General features: G+C 39.7%; 1 protein-coding gene across 5 annotated transcripts in view; it reads right to left on the bottom strand.

Annotated features, from left to right (window-relative positions):
* Positions 1-26,757, bottom strand: part of LOC119742888 — a 34,936-nt gene that overhangs the window by 6,652 nt on the left and 1,527 nt on the right. Inside the window, exons 1-5 of one of the 5 annotated variants that reach the window (XR_005272913.1) lie at positions 17,929-17,969; positions 7,127-7,276; positions 6,273-6,321; positions 3,750-3,813; positions 1,709-1,768 (exon numbers count right to left, since the gene is read on the bottom strand). Coding sequence is in view for 4 of the 5 variants with exons in the window: in XM_038219128.1 (XP_038075056.1) it covers positions 7,235-7,276; positions 17,929-18,086; positions 22,628-22,781 (354 nt within the window). In the remaining variant the exon portion in view is untranslated. Of the gene's footprint in view, positions 1-1,708; positions 1,769-3,300; positions 3,490-3,749; positions 3,814-6,272; positions 6,322-7,126; positions 7,277-17,928; positions 18,087-22,627; positions 22,813-26,757 lie in introns of those variants that run through there. The other 4 variants (XM_038219128.1, XM_038219127.1, XM_038219126.1 and 1 more) reach the window with 4 other exon arrangements.

The raw sequence follows: 26,757 nt of genomic DNA, 5'->3' as shown, positions 1-26,757 counted from the left end.
AGACTGTGCTGTCGTTACTGCCCAAGACGGAATCCCAGCCGACCATCGCAGACAGGGAAGCACATTGAGCTTCATGTGATTCCACAGGCAGAAAATGACCAAGAGCACCGTGCTGCCAGGCCAAGCAACAGCAAGCCACCAAGCCAAGGGCATGCACAACACACAGCGAGTCAGCAGTCACTGGACAGCTGTCAAGAACAATGTTCCAGGCAAGGCAGCAGCAAGGCATCCATGCACAGTCAGCAGCATGTTCAAGTGCATGTTGAGGTACATGCAGAACCAGCAGGGACCCCAGCGCTTGCAAGTTCTCATCAGGAACAATGCTCAAGTCTGACTGACTGCAAGCCATCCATGCAAGGGGAACAGTGTGTACATCCAGAACCAGCAGAGAGCCAGCAGTCACTTGCAAGTACTCAGGAACAATGTCCTGGGCTGACTGGCACCGAGCCATCAGCACAAGGGCAGCAGTATGCACATCCAGAACCAGAAAGGAGTCAATCGTTCAAAAGTTGTCAAGAACAATGTTTTCTGGTAACTGATGAGTGCAAGCCATCCACGTAAGGGGAGCTGTGTAGTGTTTAACTGTAGAGCAGATTTAAGGCTTTTTCATACATCTTCTTCACTGAAATGCCAAGTAGATTTGATGTCAAGAAATATTGAAAGCACAGGATGCTGGAGTTCAAATGTATTTTAGTTAAGCAGATTGCCAATACCTGAACCTGCCATGACATCAGTAATGTGCAGGCCCAGAGCAGATTGCAACCAACTATCAGTGAAGCGAACAGCTGGAACTCATTCAATGTATGTATGCAAGTGGTTCAAAAATTACAAATCCCATTAGGGCCTATGTTAATTGTTACTTTAATGAGCTTTTCGTGTATGTTTAAAAGAACAAGTTTCTTTTATTACTTTTTCAGTGTGAAAATATACACATATTGGCACTAACATATAGGATACACCCGACATTTTTCCACAGTAAGTATGTAATTTTTTAGGTGCCTTTGAAACATATTTCAGTTTTTGATTTTATGAAATCCACCTCTGCGTTTTAAGTCTTAGGATGTTCCAGGCGATTAAATATTTTCACGAAACAGTGCAGTGATGTCATGAGCTGGAACTTCAGGGCCACTGCTGTTTGATGACAAAAAAATTACAAAAGTGTTTTGGTCGAGTTTGATGCGACTGTTGCGCTCATTTAGCACATGGCATGATGATGCAGCCAATGAGATGCTTTAATGTACAAACTGCTTTGTACATGTATAAATGCACAATGCAATGAATGTTAGGTTCATATTACACAGAAAAGCCCAAAGCTGTAAATGTGAAACAACTAGTTCAACTTCACAGCTACATTAGAAACAACTCTTAAAGTGTACTGGCATTGTAAAAAGTGAACTGGGGAAAAAAATTACCTAGTATCTAGTTGTTAACCATTACTTTCATATAAAAATGAGGCTAATGAAATTCATTCAATGGCCTTTTAATCAGTTCTGATGCATAAAAAGACCTTAAGAAATCCCAACCATGGAGCACAATATGAACTCTTACAAGAGCACAAAACTGTATGATTATCGTTATCAAGGGTTGAATGCTTAGAGAGCAAACTCACCGCACATCCAAAGTGTCTTGGGAGGTTTTGGATCTTAATCTTGAAGATCTCTGAGGTGAAGTGCTGTTTGCGTCAGATAGCGGTAAGGATCCGTTATGGCATCGCCAGTCACCGGTACGTCAGAGGTGCTGGTGAAATGGTTCTCTTGTGGGTCAAGACCTGATGCACAAATGAACAGATTAAAAAGACCAACTCCGATTAGAGAAGAAAAAACGACTAAATTGCTATTTTATTTTAAAGTCTAATATGAGCAAGTGAGATGTCTATGGCTATTGTCTAGGTCTTCATCCATTACAGTTACATGGGAACAACCTGACAATAGCCGTAGCCATAGCTCTAGAAGCCTGTTTCAGACACAGCCTAAGTAACAGATCAACAAAGTTGCAAGTTATGCATTAGGAGCATCTGATTCCAAATACAAATACCAAATACTTTTTGAAAACCAAATAAAGTGTAAAATATTTGTACAAACTTTCTTGAATTCTATCTTTAGCAACGAGAAATCCAATTGAATAGACGTTTTGCTGCAGAGCACATACGAGACCATTGTAGGCTTTAGATGTACAGTATGGAATTTAAGTCTGGTGTATCAAAGGTGTCTTCACAGCTACTAGCTGGTTGATAGTTAAAGTCAGCAATTTCGACTCCACTTCTGTCAATAGAGCATGCAACTTGCCCTCAAAAACCTAGGTGATTTTACTACATGTAGGTTTATCCAGTCAAGGGCAAAGAATGGGTTCTGAACAAGAAATCATTATTCCAATTTCCAACACATTAAAACAATATTGCAAGTTGATTACTTTAGTAAATTGAAAAAATGTTGACCTCCACATCCATTCATTGGTTGAATTCAAAGACGGGAGTCTGTGGCCAGACTAGTCAGTGTTTGGCACCAAGATGTTTACATGAAAAGTGAATGTGAACTGGCGAGACTTGCATGCTCTATAATTGTACATATTCTGTGTAGCACCACTGGTCTGTTGTATTACATTATAAGCTCCATGTCTGTATGATGTTTAAATGCAAAGCAATATTCTGATATTTCTCTTAGATGGACTCAAGGGTACTTCAAATTTGGGAAATTGAAAAATCAATGCTGTGAAATATGAATGTCGTTGTAAAGTTAGCATCGTACAAGATGTATCTTAATTTGCACAGTATCCGAGGAATTGCTGCTTTTTATATGTTCATTAAAGCTGCAATTTCCTTGTGTAATTTAAAACTCTAAACACAAATAATACAGAAATGTACTATCACCAAATCAGTGTTTGAGCTCTTACGTCTTTCTGATACCTAGTAATACTTAGGAAAAAAATTGCAGGGCAAACCATGTTTCTAAATGTCACATACTTTTTATAGGGCAAACAAATTTGCGTGTAAAAGCAAGATCAGTGATAAGATAAATAAAAGTGTACACTAGCAACATTTAAACAAACAGTGATTTTCCTGATTTTTTTTATTTAAAACCTAATTCTTGCTTGTACAAATGTAATTGTTGAAAAATCCCTACTGAGTAAAAGAGCTTGCTGGACAATGTTGGAATTACAAACATATACCCTCAATATTCATGCCACAAAAGTAAGCCAACATATTGGTCAGCAAAGGGGATGACAAGGGTTTAAGTCTTTTGTGGCTTGTTTCTTTCCAATAATTAATTCCTGACAGACATATTAGACAATGCACAATATGTACACCTGTCAATCTTTCTGTGTGTTGCATTCTGATTGGTTGGAATTGATCAGCATTGGCTACTAATGGGCCACGCCCCTCCACAGCTGATCCAATCAAACATGAACGCTTATCTACGGCTTTTGCAAAATGGAAACCTCTGTGAAAATACTTGCTTTTGTAAGCGCCAAGCCGGAAACCAACAGTGTTATCTGTCAATGAAAATAAGACATGAAACTGAAACTTTTGCACAATTTACCCAGGCCAAGTTTCATGAAGACCTGACAAGAAATTTGGGGAATAACTGAGAAAAAAAATTCCCGAAACTTTCTGTTGCGGTTTTCATAACAGGCACATTATGTACATGTGTGCACACTTTATATCCAGGCGAGGGGGTGCTTGTGAACGGAGCGGATACATACAAAAAAATGAAGAGGTTGGATAACTAAAAATAAATGCCAGTTTCACTCACCGATGCCATCTACACTCTTGCCGATGGTAAACTCACACTTGTTGCGATAACTCTCTAATACTGGCTGTAGGTGTGAAAACAAACAATGAAAATGAAAGGAACAAATCAGACATCTCCAATGTCAGGAATATTTACCCCACAAAAGATTCACATGCTGTATAGTTTATCTAACAAGAAATCCAGGTTGAAATATAAATTTAGTACAAGTAAGGTGACTCTATCTATCTATCTACCCGAGTTCAAAGATCACACCAGTCAAGCTAACCTAACACTATGTGCCAATGTGAACTATCATTGAGATTATAATTCATAAAATCATTCACAATACTACAAATAAATTTAAATAAAATCTATATTTTTATCAACAAATATTTCGTCGCATATCGGACGAAGTGACGAATCGGTCATTTTGGAGTTTTTTTTATTAATTGAGTTTTAGGGTTAAAAATATTCGAATTTTCAGATTTTTAGGTTTTAATTCATGAAAACACTTCATTTTTGTTGTTCCGAAACCCACTAAGTGACGAATCGGCACATATTGGAAAAAAATTGTCTTGCGAACTGACGAATAAATTATTCGACGCTTGGTCATATCAGAACAGCGCGCATCCAGTATCTGACGAAGTGACGAATAACCAGTTATTCATTGGTTACGCACACACCCGTCTTAATAATTGCATGTCGTATGAGGGAACCAGGGATCTTCTGTTTCGCGCGCTTTCCGTCAGCTTTCAAAACAAACTAACGGCGCTGCAACATTATAATGATGTCTAAAAAGAGATAACCGTTACTACTTCACCTTTATGTAATTTTGTGTATGTAGAGTTGTAATCCTAAAATGAACGGAGCACAAAATGTACTAGGCTAGGACTGCGCGACGGACAGGCTTATACAGACTGGGATTCATTTAAAACGTGCGATATACTTTCCTTCAAAACCGGCGTTTTATAGGAATTCCACAAAAGGTCTACTGCATTTCGAGAAAATCTCGAAAACGGTCCCCTTTAAGTGGCTAATAAGAGCTGAAAACCTCATTTTAATCAGCCCATACTGAAATGAAGTGCCTCCTAGGGGATGAAAATTAGGATATTTTTTTTTAAACGTGCGGTCCACTTTCTTTCATAAACGGCGTTTCATAGGAAAGCATTATGACTGCATTTCGACGGAGTCCATTTAAGCGGCTACTTAAAGCAGAATACATTATTGGAATAAACCAATACTGAACTGAAGTGCACCCTAGAAGTTGAAAATAGGATTATTAAATGAAAATATTATTTATTTAAAACATGTGCGGTACACTTTCTTTAAAAACTGCGTTCAATGGGAGACCGAAATACTGCATTTCGAGATATTCTCGAAAATGGAACCCCTTTAAGTGGCTAATTTGAGCATAAGACCTCATGGGAATAAGCCCACAATGAAAATGAAGAGTGCCAAGGAATGTGATGCTTAGGATGATGACATAAAAATATGTTTTATTTGTAGATTTTCGTTCAAAGACGGCATTTTTAAGGAAACCCAAAACACTCTTTAAGTGGCTAATTAGAGCAGAAAAACCTCATTGAAATGAGCCTATACTGAAATAACGTGTGCCCTAGCTGGTGAGTGATGATTAGGAAGATGAAATAAAAATATAAATTATTTCATCGTGTGCGGTACACTTTCTTTCAAAGACGACGTTTTATAGGATACCCAAAATACTGCATTTCGAGATACAGGTTTTGTATTCTCGAAAACGGAGCCCTTTAAGCGGCTAATGAAAGCAGAATGCCTAAGGATAACAAGCCGTTACTGAGATTATTGTACCCTGGAAGACAATAATTACGGGATTTTGAGACAAAACTGATTGTTTTTAAAACAATTGCTGTCTTACATGAATGAATGAATAAATAGTGTTGTTCGTCGTTAGTTCGCATTCACAGTTTTGTGTTCCTACTATTTTGTTGCGTCCATTCGAGATATTTTCCTTTTTAATAACTTTTTTATTAGGCTAATGTATATTATTAAAACATTATAGCAAGTACTTGGATTTGAACGTGGGGTTTAAGTGTTACCATATTTTTTCCTTAAAAGAAAATATATAATGTTTGTAAAACATACACATTTCTTTGAAAATGCGCGTAGTGTTGTAAAGAAGTGACGAATATGCAATGGATTTGTGATGCAAAAACGCGCGCACAGTCAAAATGTTATCTTACAAAGTGACGAATTAGACATTTTTACGTGGCGAATAAGCACAATGACGTTTAAATCTATCTCGCGAAGTGACGAATAAGTTTCACAGCAAAAATTAGACAAACCTTTAGTCTTACGAGCAAAAAACAAATTAATAGATATATTTTAACAATCAAATAACTACCTTGAATAAATTAAGAATGTACAAAAGGGGAAAGTAGCATCGAAAAGGGACACGTAAAATGTGTTCAACTTTAAACGCGTTTTTCGCAGAATTGCGTTAACGCGTAATCGCGCGTATTTGTCGGTTCGTCAGATATGCGACGATTTGTAACCTAGCTTACTCACCGATGGCTTAATTGGCTCCAACTCACATGCCATCCCACTGTGGTTCTTCCTGTCAATCAAATGAAGAGTGCACTATTCAACATGAGGGTGTGGGTTCGAATCCCACTCCAACAGGCTTGTGAATTTCTTGTGGTAACCAAAGCCATATATACACACGATTCAAACTGGCCCACTAACCTTTGCAAGCTCTGTTATTGAGTGGTTAAGATGTCTGCACTAGTAAGCAGGAGGTCATGGGTTCATATCCCACCCAAGCAAGCTGGAAGAATCTTTGCTCGTAAGCTCTCAGACAGCACTGAATATTCAGTGCATTCAAATTTACATTGGTGAAGGTCAAAACCAGGTATTCACATTCACATTCCCCTACGTAAACAATTAATGAAACTCATTGATTGTGGCACCTGCTATATCAGATTGGGACCAGCCAGCCAACCCCAGCAAGCCTGGTGGTCAAGTAGTTGAGACATCTGCACTAGGAAGCAGGAGATTGTTGGTGCGAGTCCCATTCGAGCAGCTTATGAATTGTGAAGTTTTGGTTTTATGTTCATTTTTTTGCATTTTGTTTGTAAACATTTTTTTTACCAACTTCCTCCCCCCCCCCCCCCCTTTAATCTTTGGGACTTTTGTGTGTGGAAAGGAAGTTTATTACAGAAGTTGGCTAAAACTTTGCTGAGTTTTAATTGATTCTCAAGAAAAATGAGGCATCTTTTTCTGGACTTTTAACGAAATTTCAGGGCAGCTGTACATGTAAGTTCACTTGCCAGAAAACTGTGTCTGGAAACAGTTTCTTGTCAAGGAAGATCACATTTCCATTCTGGCCCACAACCATCCTGTGTCTTTGGTGAGTAGCTCACCTTTGTTGCTTCAGCCACGGAGACATCTCCCCAATGTTCCGTTGCAGCATCTTGGATAAATTCCTCAGAAACTCCCTGGTGTTGGTCTATTTGGTGGATAGCTGGTCCTCATACGGCTGGTTCCACAGTGGAGTCACCATGTTGTTTAACCTGTAGATTGGGAAAAGATGTGAAAAGCACATTCAGTATTCCAGAGTCTTAACAATTTTGGAAAAAGTGAATAGCTCAACTGCTCTAAGCCTTTTGCGATATGGCAGACACAATACAAGGGTGTTATTTGATTTGGGTATATTGGGGTAACTTATGCAATAGACTTAGACCCAAACCAAATAGAGCCCTCGTATTGTGTCCACCGTATCTCCAAAGGGTAATGGATTGGGTGTGGAACTTGTCATCTTTCTACATACAACCATTCTTCTAACTACAGTACAATGTACATAGTTCTGGTAGTGCATGAGCAAATTAAAGATTAAACTTGAAACAATGAGGGTAATGTGTTCAACTTAGACAGTTTATCAGATAAAATAAGAATCATCTGAAACTGTGAATCGCACACACACTCTACACAGACATGCCACCTTTAATGCTGTACCTTCTAGGAAAAAAAACAAGGAAAACTGTCCACATAACAGTTTTGCTCAACAAATGCCAGATGAGGTACTGAATTTTCAAGTTTCATCCCGAAAAATATATTTCTTTACCAATCTGCTATTTTTCAAGCAATACAAAAGTTACTCACTTTTGAATGAAACATTAAACACAAAAAGGCTCACGTTCAGTTATTGAATTATTACTTTACAATTCTAAATTATTGGCTGCCAAACATAATTTCTGTTCTTGCTGGATGGGCTGGTCCCCCCCCCCCCCCCTCACAATCAGTATCAATAATGTACGGACGGGAGCCAATCATGGGTAATTTCTTAGTATAACATTTGATAGCAGAAATCTAAGTACACTTTCAATTTCAAGCAAGACAGTGTAGGAATTCCATGGTTTCAAATCTTTGTTGATGCAGTTGTATCTGTATTTTAAATGTCTTTCTTGATTATCCAAACACCAAATCTAAAGCTTGTGTCAAGTTTCTATATGTGAGAAATAAATAAATATGTTGTAAGCAAAATGTAGTGAACGACCTGAAAGATTTTGTGTCATTTTTTGATCTGCATCTAATTTTATTCAGTTACAGATAATTCAAGCGTTACGTTATGTCTGTGATCTTTTATGAGCTGCAAAACTCTACATGTAAAAAGTGCAGAGTGCCATTTCACCTTTTTTAAAGAAAGGCCAAAAAAAAAGTCTCCAGTTTCTGGTATGGAGCTTGCCCAAAAAGTGGTGTGGCGACGCGGCTATTTTTTTTTTTTTTTTACCTGGTTTGTTGCTTCAAATGTCGGCTGATGACTGCAAATGGTGCCCGACTAAACTTAGTGCAAATGTATGGGAGTCCAGAGAGGCCACATAAAGCTTCTTCTCGACCATAACCCCATCTAAAAACACGTTAAAATTGTGCAGCAGCAGGATTCCAGTCAAACCGTTGAGTTTGGCGGTTTTGAGACATCATCTTTCATTGAAAAAAAACCTCTTTTTTTTGGCATAACCTAGATTTGAGCAAAACCTTAGTGACGGATTACACAATGAACATGTAAAAAAGTATGCCAAAGTCAACTGTGAAACTCTAATGTCAACTTTGGTTTAGTATGCATTCAAAACAAGGAACAAAGAACTTATCCTTACAAATCTTAGAGATAAAGAAACACTAAGGGGAAAAAATGCAGAAGCTTTTTATTTCAATTACACATTGCTCCAGGTCTTATATTCGCTGTTAGTATAAAACTGGAGTGATCTTGAAATAGGACAGAACACTCTTTGCTACATCTGAATCAAATGTTGTATATGGAGAACGATGAAGTTGAAAAGCACCTTGAGAACTTTATCAAGACTCATAAAAGAAATTAACAAATACCATGGTTAATTACTGAAATCAATGCACCAATCGGCCTCCTCTTAAACTTCTCTTCACAGTCATTCGAGTGAAGTCAATGCGTACAATCATCAACATCTACTTATCCAATCTGGCTGTGGCTGACTTGCTCTTCCTTATGACTCAATATATATTTGTATTGTGTTCATCCCAAGTGTACAAAGCATTCCAGAGTGTCAAATAAATCCCGGGACATACCGTTATTTCGTTTTACCGTTTTGGATTTCCTCAAAAACAAAAACAGTAAACGAACCATTGACTGTTTTGTCGTTTTACAGTTTTATAAAACGACAAACAGTATTAAGATAAATACGGTTTATCCGTTTTATAAGTTTAGGAAAATTCATCATAGCACAACGATCCATTATTTTTGTTTTACAGTTTTACACAAATAACTTTGAAAAACAGCAAAACGGTCAGTATTGAATACACACTGTTTTTTTATTTTAGTGTCATAGTTAACAGTCCGTGGTGCATTTTGTGGCGGTGGGCAAGGGGGTGGAGGGGGACCCTGCTTTACACGAGTGTTGGCTCGGCATAATTAATGCGTGGTGTGATTCCTGGCGCGGACCCTGACCCCTTCTCATGTGATTCAGTTGGTGGGGCTTAAAGAGTTGCAAGCAAAAATGGCGCTGGAAAACTGCAAGGGAGGGCACTTTTACTTTTCACAATGGATACAGGATGGTAAGACGTTAGATGAAGTTGCAGATATTTTGAAGGAAATTGGAGTTTAAGTCGACGTGGCTCTTCAATAGCTAATTCGCAAATTCTGTTGTGAGAACGAAAATGTAAGGAGGGCCCAGGCAATGACTCAATCCCAAGGACGCATTAACATTCCTTGGAGCATTGCTTAATTGCCAAACCTAAATCCAAAAAAGTTGGTCGGCAAGACTATTGACCGTTTTGTCATTGTCATGATTTTGTAAAACAACACTCTAAAAATAAAGCAACTAACCGTTTAACGCTTTCTACAATTAAAAACAACAGCAAAAAGTATTTTTTGTGTGTCGACTTAATACCGTTTGACCGTTTTACAAAACTGTAAAATGACAAAACGGTCAATAGTTCGTTCACGGTTTTTGTTTTTGAGGAAATCCAAAACGGTAAAACAAAATAAGGGTATGTCCTGGGATTCAATTACATATTTGTTATTGTTTCTAGTTATTTTGTAGAGATCATAGCAGCTGAGGGATTCTCTGCAGTGCGTAATCCTCTGACATTCAAGGAAAAAGCCTCTAAATCTCGAGCAGCAAAGATATCAGCAGGACTCTGGGTGCCAACAATTATTGTTGGTGTGATTCCTATATTCTTGCCAGAGACTGTCTTTAAAGACATCATTTTTTGGATTAATTTCGTTACCAACACTACCTGTTTGGTAGCCACTCTTGCTTTGTACATCTTTGTAGTAGTTAAAGTGTGCAAGCAATCAGCACAGTTGCCAAATTGTCCCAAGCGAGCAGGCAAGGTCCTCTGTATGGTTATCATCAATACTGCCATTTTTTTTCATTCTGAACTCACTGAACGTTTCAGCTGCAATTATTTATACTCTGGGGACAACTTATACTTTGCCTTCAGACTTCAGACTGATCAATAATATCAATCTTTGATACAGAAAGCTGTCATTTTCTTGTGTCCTGGCTGCATTTTCTTTATGTCCTCGCATAAATTTATGAAATATTTTTGGTCGCCGTAAGGTCTCCTATGAGATCGCATATAATGTGACAGGCCCTTAACACACTGAGTAAACAGTGTATAGTATACGTCCGAGAAGGGCGAAACTTAATTTGATTTTCATCTTGTGATTGGCGCATATTACCATGAAACACCTTACTGGTAACGAGAAACATTCACAGCATATTATCAAGAATAGAAACGTATTTTACTTTAAAGTAGGGAATTGTCAATACTTCCTGTGTCATAAGTAATGTGCAGGACCAGAACAGTTTGCAACCAACTGTCAGTGTCACATTCCCTGGTTTGCCCCTCCCCAAGAAATATGACCCTCAGAAGTCTGGTACTACCATCACACAAAATAAATTGTCACAAAAAATAAAATGTCAATTCACTTGACAATTTATTTTGTGTGACGGTGTTCCAGACTACTGAGGGTTATATTTCTTGGGGAGGAGCAAACCAGGGAATGTGACAAATGGGGGCTCGTCCGGGAAATGAAAAAAAACAAATTGAGAAAAGCCGGTAGTCTCAGGTGTGTGGTTATACAGGATAGATGTTCAAGGTGGTTTATGGAAGCCCTTGCTAGGCAGCGTGCATTGAGAAGCCCAAATTGCGATGCCTATAGACAGATTGTCATGTCATGTTGGCGATTATGTAACGCGCACTAAGTCACATGGAATCAAGCTGTTGTTGCGTAAGTTAGGTATTTCTGGAATCTCCCCTCACAAACGCACTTGCGCTAGGATTAGTTTGATAGTGCTTGTATTGTTCTTGTTCATAGGGCTATCTAGCTCAATATGCAAGTGTGGAAGTAACAGAACGAACTGACAAAGAAACAGGGCAAGAAATACAAGAAGTTGCTGGGTGCATAACCGAAAAGTCATCGCTATCAGGCCTCGATCTTTACAGCGGCCACTGTGGCCAATGACCGCATGCCCTTCCAACTTGGCCGCAATGCCCCTTCAAAAAATACACACGTAGCGGCCAACTTGGCCAGCGTGCCCTTTTGTCATGTTTGTATTTTACCTCTGCATGTCCCGTCATGACAATCATACATCACAGATATTGTGTAGAGGATCTGTGCATACAAACACCATTCAACAAACGTCTAGTCGCGGCGAAAATAATACACTTCTTTTTATGGTTATCGTTGTTGTGTTCGTATGTACGTACACAGGCGGGTCATCTGATACACCATACCCCAGCGGGCAGCCCTTCCCGATCTCCCGGCTACGGCCCAACATACGGCGCGGTGCCACTGTACGATGTACATTATGCATATATGCCAATGCAACAACCACTAACCGGAGCGTAATTATCATACTACACTAATATATTCAACTACCAGGAAAACCTTGGCGTTGATTGGTCAATATTGCAACGTTAATATCATGTGTATTTTCACGTGACTGACATATTGTGCGGGCAAGTTGTCAAGTTGATGAGTGCAGTGAAATCTGTTCAATGACGTTTGTTTTCAATCAACTTTTTAGAACATTTTTATGTCTTTCTGCACCACGAAAGGTACAGAAAATAGTGCCCCAAATTTTAACACAAATGGTGTAAGGCCTACACGATACTTAAAAAATGGGGGAATCGCCGCGCTGGACAAGTGACTGTCGTCGTGTTTACCGTGTGCCACGCTACATGACCGGCCGGGGCTGCGATGTCAAACACAGCATGGCAACACGCATCACACGGTGAGAGGCTCAGACCACGTGTAGCGAACTGTCAAAATGGAAGAGTGAAGGCTCTTTTTAGCGCGCGGTTTTTGCTGAGGCGGATGTTGTACGTGACCTTAGAAACTATGATAAACTGCTTCGAGTTGAACTTGCTATACTTAAAACGATGTCTGGAAGCTCGGTAGTTTTATTTTTTACGACGGCCGGACCTCCCGTGGCGAGCGACCGTTTTAACTTTTACCGTTTTAGCCAACATGGTGTCTGAACATGGCCAAATGAATGTTTCACCTGCATTAAAGGTTTATTTATTTCAAACATGAAGAAGTCTAGTCTTTAGTTTATGTTTAAGTAGACATGCATTAAATAGTTTTTAAAGCAGTTTGTTTATGAGTAAGGTATATGATCAATATCCTTATTCATGCAAATTGTTTGATTGGGTTTACCACCCGCAGGAAGACCTCTGGTCATTTTTTTGATAACTTTAATTAAGATGTATTAAAAATGGAGCATTGCAGCCACATTTATTTGTTCGTATAGCCCGTCTATGCATATTTTTGAAAAATACAGTTTTGTAATGAAAAACACAATTTTTGGAGATTCAGAATACAGTTTTTTGATCCCAAAGGTTGGCGGGTCTGTGCTTATCAAGCCGCATTCGGAGCCGTCTCAACCTCGTCTCAATGGGTATCGCGCAAGGCAATGTTTGGACAAAATGCAACTGCGAGTTGGTCGCCATGAGGAGGAGGTTGAAACCCATGAGGAGGAGGTTGAGGCGGCTCCGAATGCGGCTCGATAAGCTAGTCTGGTTCCCAGACCAAAAGATTTCTGACTATTCCTGATGAATCTTAGGTCCGATAGCCTCCAGTAATACAAAATGTACATTGTATTACAATTTACGTCACATGACTAAAACGGGAGGAATTCCTCCTTTTTCCGAAAATTTCTGAAGTTTCGCCGACAATTGATAATTCATATTCATTGCTTTCATTTAGAGAAAACTGTGCGTCAAATATACTGGGATCGTATGGGTGAATTTTTTGCTGTGTTATGTACAATTTTGAATTTGGCGACCGTTACCGAGATTTTCCAAAACTCGGTCTTCATTCGGCTCCGCCTGCTAACAGTGCTATTTGGGTGCCTAAGTTTGAAGATTCCAGATCAACATTAGTCAAATGTTATCTTACAGAAACATCAACTGTATTATATTACAAAGAAAGCGATTTATTTAAAAATTTGATCAGAACATTAAAAGCTACAAGCGATAAAGCGAAATCGGAAACGAAGCTCTTTGGACATGGTGTACATTTGTACGAGAACTGAATACTCTGAGATTGTTTATGTGACCTAGAAAATAGGCGTGTGTACACTGGCTGTAAATAAATGTAAATTAAAGGTTTTGAAATGATGAGCCTTGGTGCCCCCTTGAGTTGGCCTTGGCGCCCTGTGGAATTTTGATGGGGGCAAGGCCAAAGTGGCCTGCCCCTTTTTTTGCCTAAGATCGAGGCCTGCACTATGCGAATGTGCAGGTCAAATAGGAGAAAATTTGAAACTGTCTTGTGGGCATGAAGTCCCCATGATTAGTGTCACGTGTACAATCGGTAATCAAATTCCAGTAGGGCAACGAAACGGTTAATTAAGGTTCTGCGTGATAGCTGATGTAGTACGGTTGTCGTCAAACAGAGTTTAGTAGAAGGAACAAATGTTGGAGCCAAAACAAAAGTGTGTTCTTCTAGACAGTACACGGAATGTTTCAGTTGCGCGTATTGAAATAGATTCGCTGTATTTTGTAGGAACCGTGAATGCATGGTGTATGCCAAATCCCTTGTACGATATTATAGGGAAACATAACAGGTGTTAGAGACCCACGTGATCCTGATCCCAGTTGGTCAGGTAAACGAAATGACACACCGGAACAGAAATGCCAAAGCCCTCGCGACGAGAAAACAGCTGCAGTTGAGACAAGAGCGCAAAAGCTAAAGAAAGTCACGAACTTGCGTCATCTTAAAGTTCCCGAAGTGCAAAATCTCTCCGAATCTCGTACGTAAATAATTAAAGCGCAACATGAACGGACGGATTACTCTACCATGAATTCGCTTCACCGTCGACAGACAAAATTGTGTAATCACACAGTTGGTACTCCCAAAGAAAATGCACTCTATGGTATTGAAGCATGTACACAATTCCACCATGGCAGGGCATCTTGGTATCAAGAAAACAAAAGACCGCGTACTTGCAAATTTCTTTTGGCCAGGCGTGCAAGGCGATATCAGAAGATACTGCGTTTCCTGTGACATATGCCAAAGAACGGTCGCGAAAGGTCGTGTCGGCACGGTTACTCTACATGTAGGTAGAATACCTTTAATTGATACGCCGTTTAGACGAGTAGCCGTAGACTTGATAGGACCAATTCACATTCTGACTTTGGTCGACTATGCAACGCGCTATTCGGAAGCCGTAGCCCTATTGAAACAGAACGCGTAATGGAAGCGTTGTTTGAAATCTTCACTCCAATGATCTAAATGAAATGCTATCAGGTATGGGCGCACAATTCACCTCCGATCTAATGAAAGAAATAGGCAGACTTATGTCAATGAAACAACTGCAAACTACACCCTACCATCCAATCTGTAATGGACTTGTTGAGAAATTCAACGGTACACTGAAACGAATGTTAAGGCGCATGTGCAGTGAGAGTCTGCGTGATTGGGATCGGTATATCCCTGCGCTGTTGTTCGCGTATTGAGAATCTCCGCAAGAGAGCACGGGCTACTCTCCCTTTGAGCTCATGTACAGTACGGTTGTTCAGTACGAGGTCCTCTTACTATCCTCAGAGAGTTATGGACTGGAGAAAAATTAGATAAAGAGGTAAAGACAACTTACCAGTATGTCATAGACTTGTGTGAACGGCTAGAGTCTACTTGCGAACTAGCTTGAGAAGAACTCGCGAAGTCCAGTACTAGCTATAAGAAATACTACGACGCGCGTACTTGAGATCAAAAGTTTGATACCGGTCACCAAGTATTAGTTGTTATGCCAACTGACGCGAACAAATGACTCATGCAATGGAAAGGGCCATTTCCTGTATTACGAAAAGTTGCACAACACGACAACTGTATTGAGATGAGCAGTAAGGCCAAAAAAAAGAATAGTTCTGCTTCCGGTTACCCGACCGACCCGACACACACACACACACACACAAAAATTGAATAAATACAAATAAAATCTGTCTTTTTCTGTCTTCACAAAATACCTCTCAACAACCCTTTTGCATCCAAATATGCTTGTATTTATTTGTTTTCTTACTTACATTCGCTTTTTTTCAAAAGAAACCTCCGTTATTACAAATTCGCCTCGCCATATAACTACTTCGCAATCCGATGTCACGCACGGTGACTCTAATCACGTGGCGACGACTGGTTCCCGCTGCGCCGCGCAGGGGCCAATTTAGAAGACATAATGAAAATGGTAACCAGTCCATAGCTAGCTATGTGACCGATTGTGTGCTATCAGTACAGTGCAGGCCACTGTCAACTGGTCGGATTCGACATCGTAAAAATGCCAAGAAAACACCGATGGAGAAAGAACATTTTTGCAAGTTAGTTTACAGAATTGATCTAGCTTGTCTGTGCATGTATTTTCTGTGTTCAAAAGTTCATTTTGAGATCGCACTACTCGTATTTGGAGTGATACATGCCGCGTGTTTCCCGAAATTGTTGACCTTAAAAACAGGTCTGTCGGCCCATGGTGGGCCGCTCGCCACACACGCACGCATCACACACCTCGGAGTTTTGGCCAGCTTCCCGCGTCTTGACTAGCGTTGTGCATATGGTGCGAACAGCCTGAATTTTCCATTATTTTTTGAAATTATCGAACGTTAATATATTGACAATAATTAAAGGTAGGTTTTACTCACTTTTTGTTGCCATTTCATGTATAGCTTTCGTAGTGCAATAGAAATAGTTCAGGCTAAAACTTCGCATATAATTGAATACCCCATTCAATCTGCATAAAAAAATTGGCAAAAAAAAAAAAAATTCCGACCGACCGACCCTATTTTTGAAAGGCATGTTATCGGAAGCAGAACTATATTTTTTTTTTGGCCTAAGCCACACACATTTCACGCAAATCTCCTCAAAAAGTAAATACATTTGTAGTTTTCAGAACGGTAAATGCACCGGCTACTTTCATACGCATGATGAGAAAATTGCTGGAAAACATACAGCATGTCGTGAATTTCATTGATGATATTCTAATATACACGGATACTTGGGAACAACACATCGAAACAATTCAAGATGTTTTGAACCCCTTGCGCAAGGCAAATTATGGCCGGATATGATTTCCTTGATTTTCTAGGGCACATTGTAGGAAACGGTGTTGTAAAGCCACAGACGGAAAAGATCACAAAAATCCTGAATGCATCTTGTCCACGAATGAAAAAGGAAGTTCGATCACTTATAAGCCTTGTTAATTACTATTGCAAATTCATTCCGAACTTTTCCGATCTGACTAAGAAAGGAAAACCAAATCATGTGAAATGGGAAGAGGCACAGGAACATGCATTGAGCACGCTGAAAGCGCCACTTGTATCTGCGCCTATCTTGCATCTGCCAGATCACAGCAAATCTTACATTCTTGGTTCAGAAATACTTGAAAATGATCGTCTAGGCAAATGGATTACAAAACTGCATACTTATGGACACGTTAAATGTTACTTGAATGAGGTTTTTGTGTGCGTTTAAATGAGCAAGTTTGTTTTTAAGCTTTGTCTGTGTGAAAATATACATGAATTGGCACAAACATCTACATTTGTACAGTATAACCCTACATTTTCCACTGCAGATATTTAAAATGTGTTTGAAACAGATTTTGAGGTTTTTAGTTGATGAAGGGTTACGATGCTCCAGGCTTTAAAATACTTTTAAGAAAGTGCCAAGTTCCATATTCATGAGCAATACAGTGATGTCATGAGCTGGAACTTCAGTGTCACTGCTGTTTAAGGACGGAAAGTTACAAAGTGTTCTGGTTGAGGTTGATGTGACTGTTTGTTCATTGTGCACGAGGCACAGGCAGTCAGTCAGATACTTTAACAACAAACTGCAATGCAATGAATTCTAGTTTCACAAGTTACACAGAAAATCACAAAGCTGTAAATGTGAAATACCTAAAGCGATATCACAGCAACGGAAGAAACAACTATTAAAGTGTACGGGCACTGTAAAAAGTGCACTGGAAAAAAGATTACAACTTTCTACATGTACATGCAGTTTACCATTACTTTCATATAGACATGAGGCTAGGATATTTCCAGGTTGTAGTGAAATTTATCCAATTGCCTTTAAATTCTGTTAAACAAAATTACAAAAAGACCCTGAGAAATCTTCACCATGGAAAACATTATGAACTCTTAACAGAGCACAAACTGTATTATCATTATCGAGAGTTGAAAGCATAGAGAGCAAACTCACCGCAAATCCAAAATATCTTGGGAGGTTTTGGATCTCAATCTTGAAGATCTCTAAGGTGAAGTGCTGTTGCGTCAGATAGTGATAAGGATCCGTCATGGCAGCCCCAGTCACTGGTACGTCAGAGGTGCTGGTGGAATGGTTATCTTGTGGGTCAAGACCTGATGCACAAAAACAAACAAATTAAAAGACCAACTCCAATCAGAGAAAATAAGTTGACTTTGATTTTATTTTAGGCATGAGATATTTGTAAGTTTAATTGTGAGTTTTTAAGTGAGACACTGCACAACAAAATCAGTTCACACTGACAAACAGATCAATGAATTGCAAATTTTGAATAAGAAACATCCCAAAGTTGAATACTGTTAATATAGATGTACAACAATTGTACACAGTACCTGAAAAAAGATTAATGCTTTAAAATACGAACCTCATTGTAAAGTTAGAGATAAACCTATATATAAATATCTTAATTTGGACGGTTCCCAAAAATGACCAATTTCTACAAGCTGCTGTTTTTGTGTGCGTAATTCAAAACTGCCAAGCACAAATAATGCTATGTACTATCACCATTCTGGTATTTGAACTAGTATGCTTTTCTGATACTTGATACTTTATTGATGCCTCATAATATTTTGATATATTTATTTGCCTTTTTAATGGGCTTTGTATTAATCAAACAAAGAATGAATCAAATTAGGTTTCGCCCTGCACCGACGTATAAACACTGTATACTCAGTGTGGTACCTTCCGAGTGAAATTTGGAAAAAAATCACTCACAACGCAAAATTCCATCTTAAGCCGTGTCCGCACTGGACTTTTTTTTTGGAAGGTTTTACCGAGACGATGGTAAAATGAGAAATGGTCAAATGTGACCACTGTCCGCACTTGGACTTTCGACACGGGAAATTTTACCCAGACCGTGTGGGAGAAGTGACCGAGCTGTCACAGTCACGCGCACAGGAAATAAAATGCCGATCACATTTTTTTTCAGCCCCCGATACGCACAGTATAATATTACACACACCATTAAAATGCACAATATAATCGTAACATACGATGTTATTTCATCTTGACACGATAAATCTTGACGAAAATGCCTACTATTCTGACGCATTTGTGATGGACGACATCGAAGCCATGCGGCAGCAGTTCCATCGGTAATCGCTGGTTCCCACCGCATGCTAACAGAATCAAAGCTATGATGTACACTGTAGGACCGGAACCAGGGACTGCGGCCTACGTACGGTGCCATGCAGACTACACGGCGTAACAGGACGAAATTGGATCGTAGAAAATACAAAACAAACATTGGTGGAGAAAAAGAATAACTGCAAAGTATTTCCCAGAAGGTGATCTTGATATTTTCTGTGAATGTATTCTCCGTTAAAATATATTTATAACAAGATTTTACCACTCGGACTTGACACACCGCAGCGTACGTGTTTCCACAAAATGTTCGGCCACATCACGTGTGGGATCGTGCTGTTTCTGTATGCATGATACTCGCACTCGGGCCGGATGTCACTTTCCGGAGCCACTTTTACCGACTCGCACTGTCCGCACTGGACTTATCGTCTCGGGAAAAGTGACCTGGTCAATTTTCCTGGGCACGTGATCAGTTTTCCTGGGCAGCAGTTGGCCAGTAAAAGTAACCGCTGGACTCAGGAAAAGTAACTGAGAGGAAAACGTCCTAGGCTGTCCGCACTGGACTTAAAATGGGAAAAGTACCCATAGTCTTGGTAAGTTTGACCAAAAAGAGTCCAGTGCGGACAGGGCTTTATAAAGGAATGAATGTTTTAAGATATGAATGGCTTTGTAAACTTTGCATTCATTCATCAGACATTCACAAGTTTGACAGTTGAACGAAGGTTCAAGGACAGAGGAAACGACAGATGTGGCTGAGGTGTCTTTATCTTGGTTAAGGATGGTTTCTCAGCCATTGAACTTTCTGAAGATGGTTGTGAATTACTCGGGTGCCAACTACCGCTCAAGCCGAAAGGAGAGGACATCTTCATCTCTGCATATTATAGAGCCCCCGACTCCTACAGGCCAGAATCTCTAGAAAACCTAGACAGAAGTCTGAGTAAATTGCAGGCTCAGGTAAACTCCCCATTCATCATTCTTGGAGGAGACTTCAACATCCCAGGCATGCTTTGGAACTCAAGGACTGGTACATGTACTTTCTCGGCAAACGGTATTCAATCCAAAATTATCAACATCGCAGATGACTACAATCTCGAACAAAAGGCAAATTTTACTACAAGGAGAGACCCAGTTACAGGAACAGATAACATCTTCGATTTGCTCTTCACCACACGTTCAACTCTGGTTTGTAATGTTTACAGCAACTCCGGAATTAGTGATCACGCAACAGTGTTAGCTGACATAAACATCACCACACCTCGCTCTGTCAAGCCCCCTAGGACCATCTTCAAGTGGAATGACGTGGATGAATCCAAGCTGAAAAAATCTGTCCTCGAGCTTAAGACCGAATTCATGCAGTCATCTCCGGAAACCAGAACAGTTGAGGCAATTGGAGTATTTTTAGGGACAGGCTGAAAACTAACGAATTAGTACCACAAAAACCAGTCCAGGGACATTCTAGACCCTCATGGCTCACTACTGTCCTAATCCGTTGCTGCAGGAAGAAAGAGCGCAGCTATGTGAAGGCAGTAACAAGCGGTCTACATTCAAACTTTTGCAAAAGCAAGTGAACAGCGAAATCCGAAGGGCTAAACGCACACATTTACAAGAAACTACTGTACATCTACAGGTAACCCCCAGAAATGTTGGCGCTACATAAACAGCACTCGTAAAGACAACACAGGGGTTCAGATTCTAAAACTCAACGGGAAAAATATCACATCTGACCAAGAAAAAGCTGAAACCCTACAAGACCAATTCTGTAGTGTTTTCAGCAGGGATGACACCGATGTGCAGCCAGTTCTACCACCGAGTCCCTACCCAGACTTGACAAACATCACCGTGTCTGTTAGAGGAGTCCTCAAGTTACTGACGTCGCTCAACTTGAAACTAGTTGCCAATGAAGTTGCCCCAGTACTCGCATTCATATTCCAACAATCACTTGACCTGGGTTCTCTTCCATCTGACTGGAAGAAAGCCAACGTAACACCCATTTTTAAGAAAGGCTCTCGTGCGGACCCGGCAAACTACAGACCTGTGTCGTTGACCTCTGTTTGCTTTAAGTTATTAGAGCACATCATTGATAGCCAATAAATGAAACACCTCCAGGAACACGACATCCTGAACGAAAACCAACATGCTTTTCGTAAAGGCCTGTCCTGCAAATCCCAACTCGTAACAAATCACCACAGACATGGCAGTACTTGACTTCTCCAAAGCATTCGACATAGTTTCTCATCAAAAACTGGTCCAAACATTAGACTACTACGGGATAAGGGGAAAAACACAGAGATGGATCAGGGAATTCTTAACCAACAGGTCACAAAGAGTTGTGGTAAATGGAAAATCTTTGAAATGGCAAAGTGTCGACAGTGGCATACCACAAGGCACCGTGCTTGGCCCCCACCTGTTTTTACTTTTCATCAACAACATCAGCAAATCGGTGACTGGCACAACTCGCCTTTTCGCTGACGACTGCCTGTTATATCGGAAGATCTGCTCATCAACTGATGAACTGATGTTCCAAAAAGACCTGGACAACTTGGCTCACTGGGTGCAAACCTGGGGAATGAAATTTAACTCCAGCAAATGTAACATCATGTGAATCTCCGGGAAGCGGGCCCCCGGCAAAACTAACGACACCATGTTAGGATCCAACCTCGTAGAGAAAACCAACATGACATATTTGGGAATAATCATTCAGAATAACCTAAGTTGGAATCACCAAGCAGCACATGCCACTTCCAAAGCAAGTCGTATATTGAACTTCATCAAAATAAATTTTCATTCTGCATCCAGATCAGTCAAAGAAAAGCTGTACCTAGCAGTAGTCAGACCACACCTAGAATATGGCAGCATTGCTTGGAACCCTCACATAGCTAATAACATAACATTCCTGGAAAAAGTGCAACTGATGAGGGCTGCTCATTTCGTAATGTGAGATTGTTCCAGACTGAGCAGTGTGACCAACATGTTGACAACCCTAGGCTGGTCTTCACTGGAAGAGAGAAGGAAAATTAACGAACTTACCTACTTACCTACTAAAATAATACACAACATAGTTCACATTAACTCATCATCCATAGTCCCCAAACCAGCACCAGCTCGTAGAATTCACAACTACCAGTTCACAGAAATTGCAGCAAAGACAGACATCTATATGCAGTCATTCCTACCCAGAACTATCCGGAAATGGAACAAGCTCCCTCAAGACACCATAGACGCCCCAAACCACAACACCTTTAAGGATTTAATTTAGTTCAAATTCCCCAAGGCCTCCTTGCTAGACTTCCACATGGAGTATTCAGGATAACCACCAAGTACCAAGTACCAAGTAAAGGTGCAATTTTTTTTATGAAATTGAACCCTCATTCCCCCAATTTAAAAAACTTACCCGGAAAGCAACTAAACTATTTTGCAGCAAAATTAATTTCACTGGGTTAAAGTGTTAAGTTTCCAATAAGCAAGAATGGACAAAATCACATGAATGGGATTACACTTAGCTGACCTGGCAAAGGAGCAAACGTCTTCACCAAGTAAAAGAATAACAAGTCACCTTTGGATTTGTCCTCCTCATCTTCATTGGGAATAGCATCCATAGTGATGGCCACATCTGTTGGCATCTTGAAAACATCACCCTCTGTAACTGTGGTTGACGTTACCTCCCCAGTTGGGACATCATCAAAAGTTGGTCCCTGCTTCTCATCCATTTTGGTATTATTATGTTGGACCAAAAACACACTGGAAATATAAAGAAACTGCACATAAAGCAGTTGTATTTGAAGTTGAAATCACAACGTGCACCTGAAAATAGTATGGTAACCATATCGTGTACATGTCTCTATGCAGTGCGATGTACATGTATATGTGGATACCATACCAGTATGAGATGCGAGCTGTAAATGTCGCCACAACACGGCTGCGACGCGACGGTTCTATCTGAAAAGCCACCAAAATCATCATTGTTTCCCCATATTTTAGCCAGTGTAGTTCTGTTTCAAGTCGATCCTCTGCTTTGTGATGACTGCTGCATGGTATTTAGGTGAGTTTAATCTCAACTAGGTTTGGATCAGGGAAAAGGACAATTTCAGTTGAGGCAATTTTTCATGGCCTCCGTCATTTTCTGACTGCTGGGGAAAAAATAGTTGGGGAAGAATTCCATACATATTGCATGCACATCACTAATATTTCCCCACAGTGACCTATCAGCCATCAGAAACGGATGACATGTTTAAAAGTCAAATTTAGCAGGGAAAATATTGAAACGTTAACGAAGAAAACACTTCAAATTTTTCAGGCCAGTCTCTTAGGGTTTGTGCACCGGGTGTCAAGTGATGTCCAGGTGTGGAACTCTTTCCAATAGTTGTCCAAACATTTGGGACTCTCAATACTGTCTATGAGAGTCCCAAATTTTAAGGTATTGAAAACTTGCAATACAAGGATGGAGATGAGAAACTCCAGCTCCAATGCTCATCAAGAATTTGATATGTAGAGCTGGAGGCACATCTAGTTTTTGTCCAGCAGTTGAAAATTGGCGGAGGCCTTGAAATTTGGCAAATACTAAAGTTTTCCCTTTTCCCCTATTATCCAAACCCAGATGAGATTAAGCTTACTTCACACCATGCAGCAATCATTTACGAAGCATTTGGTCGACTTGAAACAGAATTATGCTTTCTAAGTAAGAGTTGAGGCTTTGCATGGTGGAGATACTAAATAATGAAAGGTTTGCGGAAACACCATGGGAGAATAATTTCTCAACTAAGAGAATGGTTCTGAAAAGCACCAGAGGTATCAACTCGACGTTCCGGTCAGTATGCTCTGACTGTCTTCAGGAGAGACATTTCATTATTTATGCTTTATACTAAAATATGAAAAAAATTATGATTTTGGTGGCTTTTCTACCTTGTATACTGCATTGGGGCTGCTATTGATGACATGTATACATTCTTATGTTGTTTTCAGAAGAAAAATAAGATATGGCTTGATATAGACCCATGAACGTGGCTATATACATGTACATACATGTATGCACTCAATATTTTGTTATTGCTGCCAAGAAGTTTAAGTGATCATTTAAAGCTACAGTCCATCATTTGCAGCTATCCAAAACTATATTTAGTGTTGAATAACTACTTGGTTGAAAGATAGTAAGGGGACAAAAACTCCCTGTGAAATTATTTGTTCTGGGCATGCTGTCATTGGGAAGAAATCAATGAAAGAAGGCCTTTCCAACGATGCATCTAAAGGCACATGGTTGGAAATTTCCGTTAGTAGTTCCTTTTTTTAGTTGGCGAAGTGCGCGCCAGCGTTGACACGATGCACACGCTCGCGCGGTTGTTTTAATTCATCAGATCAGTGCGTGACATTGCGTAGCTGCAATTAGCTCAGTGAGAACGTGTCTCCAACACTGATTTCAGGCCAAATTCAAAACAAGATTCAGCATCTTTTGATTTGAAATCGAAATCCTAGAATGTTGTTTTACTCGAAATGTAGGCCTACAGCTGAAGCTGAGCTGAAACTTCACCAAATTAGTTGTTCAGTACCCTTCTTTAGATTTTGAGCGTGTTTGTTGCTTCAAACGAATAAAATACACAATTTACAAATGATGGACTGTACCCTTTAGAGAATATTTTGAAACTTTTATTTTGTTTTCTTTAAGTACATTTTTTTTGGGGGGGGGGTGGGGTGGTCTTTTTTTGTAAACAGAAGGATTATTGCTGCCAAGAAGTGTTAGTTATTACTTCAAGAATATTTGGAAACTTTTTTATAATGCTTCAGTGCCCAATGCGCATTCTGTGTGCACCAGTACCAAGGTAGCAAGTTCAAAGCTTATGACGTTCTCATCCAGAGCTTTTAACAGAGACAAAATAAGAGAAAGCAAATTTAAAGATTTACTTTCTCTAAATTTACTTTTTTTCAGTTGTGTCTTTACATAATCATTAATCTCATATTTTTAGCAAACATTCGTTTCTTGACCTTTTTGTATAGTTACCTGGGAAAGATTTCCATATACGAAGTTCACCCAACACCCTGTGTACAAACCCTATGAGATTGGACTGAACATTTTTAAGTGTTTTCTAAGAAAATGCTTGTATTTTTTCACTGCTCAAATTGACTTTGATGACATGAAATTGCTATCTGGGGGCTTGTTAGTCAATACAGAGGAAAATTAGTGAACTTCGTATATGAAAATCTTTCCGTTACCTGAATGTTCTTTGAAATATGGAAATAAATGTTGAGATGAATAGGAGAGAGTAACCATTTCATCTTCACATATGGTGACTGTCAAAGTATTTCCTGCATTCGTTTTCTTGCGAAGTCTAATAACCAAAATTAAAACACATATTGCAAGAGCAGTCTGTGCTTTTAATTGATTCAGTACGACTTGACTTACACGTAATAGAACGAGACGTCTTTATTGAAGGTACGAGTTGTCCAAGGTACGAGTTGGCATAATGATGTCACATTAAATGTATGAGTTGTCCAAGGTACGAGTTGCCCAAGGTACCAGATGACCTGTTTCCTTGCACATTGGAACAGCAATACTGGGTGATTTGGCAATAAATAGTTAATGCGGCACCCACTGCTAAAGTTCAAATCGAACCGGCCAACAGATCCCGTTAGCTCGGTGGTCGAGTGGTAAGACACCTGCACTAGAAAGCACTGGACATCGTGGGTTCGAGTCCCACCGGCTTGATTTTTCCCAACTTTCACTCGGGAGGTAACAGACTGAGTATACAGTGTTTATACGTCGGTGAAGGGCAAAACCTAATTTGATCAATTCTAAAAGTTTACATTATATTAAAGAAACCTATAGGTTTTTTTTTTTTTTGCCATAGGTAACCTTTTGAAATCACTAAATCCGACTTTTTTCCATAGGTAAACTTTCGAAATCACCGACTATGACTTTTTGAAGTGACATCATCATCATCGATTCATGATGGACTGCAGACAAGCAATCGTTTCTCGGGCAGCGCAATGGTTCATCAGAAAACCGCAGGATCATCCGTAAAATCAAAAATAAAATAGCAAGAAATACACAGTTTGGTTTGGAAATATATTTAGAGTGTAAAAATTCAAATCAGTAGGCCTAATATTTGCAAGTAAGTCTCTAATGCCGTTGAAAAATGGCAAACTGCAACAATGTCACCATGTACGGACGGCCACATTGGCCGGTCAGCACGGCACAGGAACCGTTCCACTTTGCAGTTTGAACAGTTGGCTAGGTTTACCATACGTACCGGCCCATGAACCTGGCAATGTGAATAATTTTTACGAAAAATGCGTACCGAAGTTCCAGCGTTCCTTTCAGTAGAGCTAGGAAAATATTGAAGTATTAACTGAGAAAAACACTTAGAAATTTTCAGACCAGTCTCATAGGGTTTGTGCACAGGGTGGCAAGTGATGGCCATATACAGTGTATGGGAATCTTTCCTTTGATGTTAATTGGGAAAGATTCCCATACCTGGCCATCACTTGTCACACTGTGCACAAACCCTAAGGGACTGCTCTGAAAATTTGTAAGTGTTTTCTCGGTAAAAATTCAAAATTTGACACTGCTAATTTAGACTTTTTAGGACAAAATATCACTTTCAGATGGCTGATTTAGGTCATTTAGGGAAAAATTACGGCGATCATGAAGTGTAGGGCCCCTGTTTTGTTTTGATCATATTGGAGTCAAAAATG

Source organism: Patiria miniata, unplaced genomic scaffold, assembly GCF_015706575.1.
Source record: "Patiria miniata isolate m_02_andy unplaced genomic scaffold, ASM1570657v1 HiC_scaffold_6, whole genome shotgun sequence".
In the NCBI taxonomy this organism is placed as follows: Eukaryota; Metazoa; Echinodermata; class Asteroidea; order Valvatida; family Asterinidae; genus Patiria; species Patiria miniata.
Note: the sequence above shows the minus strand (reverse complement) of the source record. Positions and strands in the feature narration are given on the sequence as shown.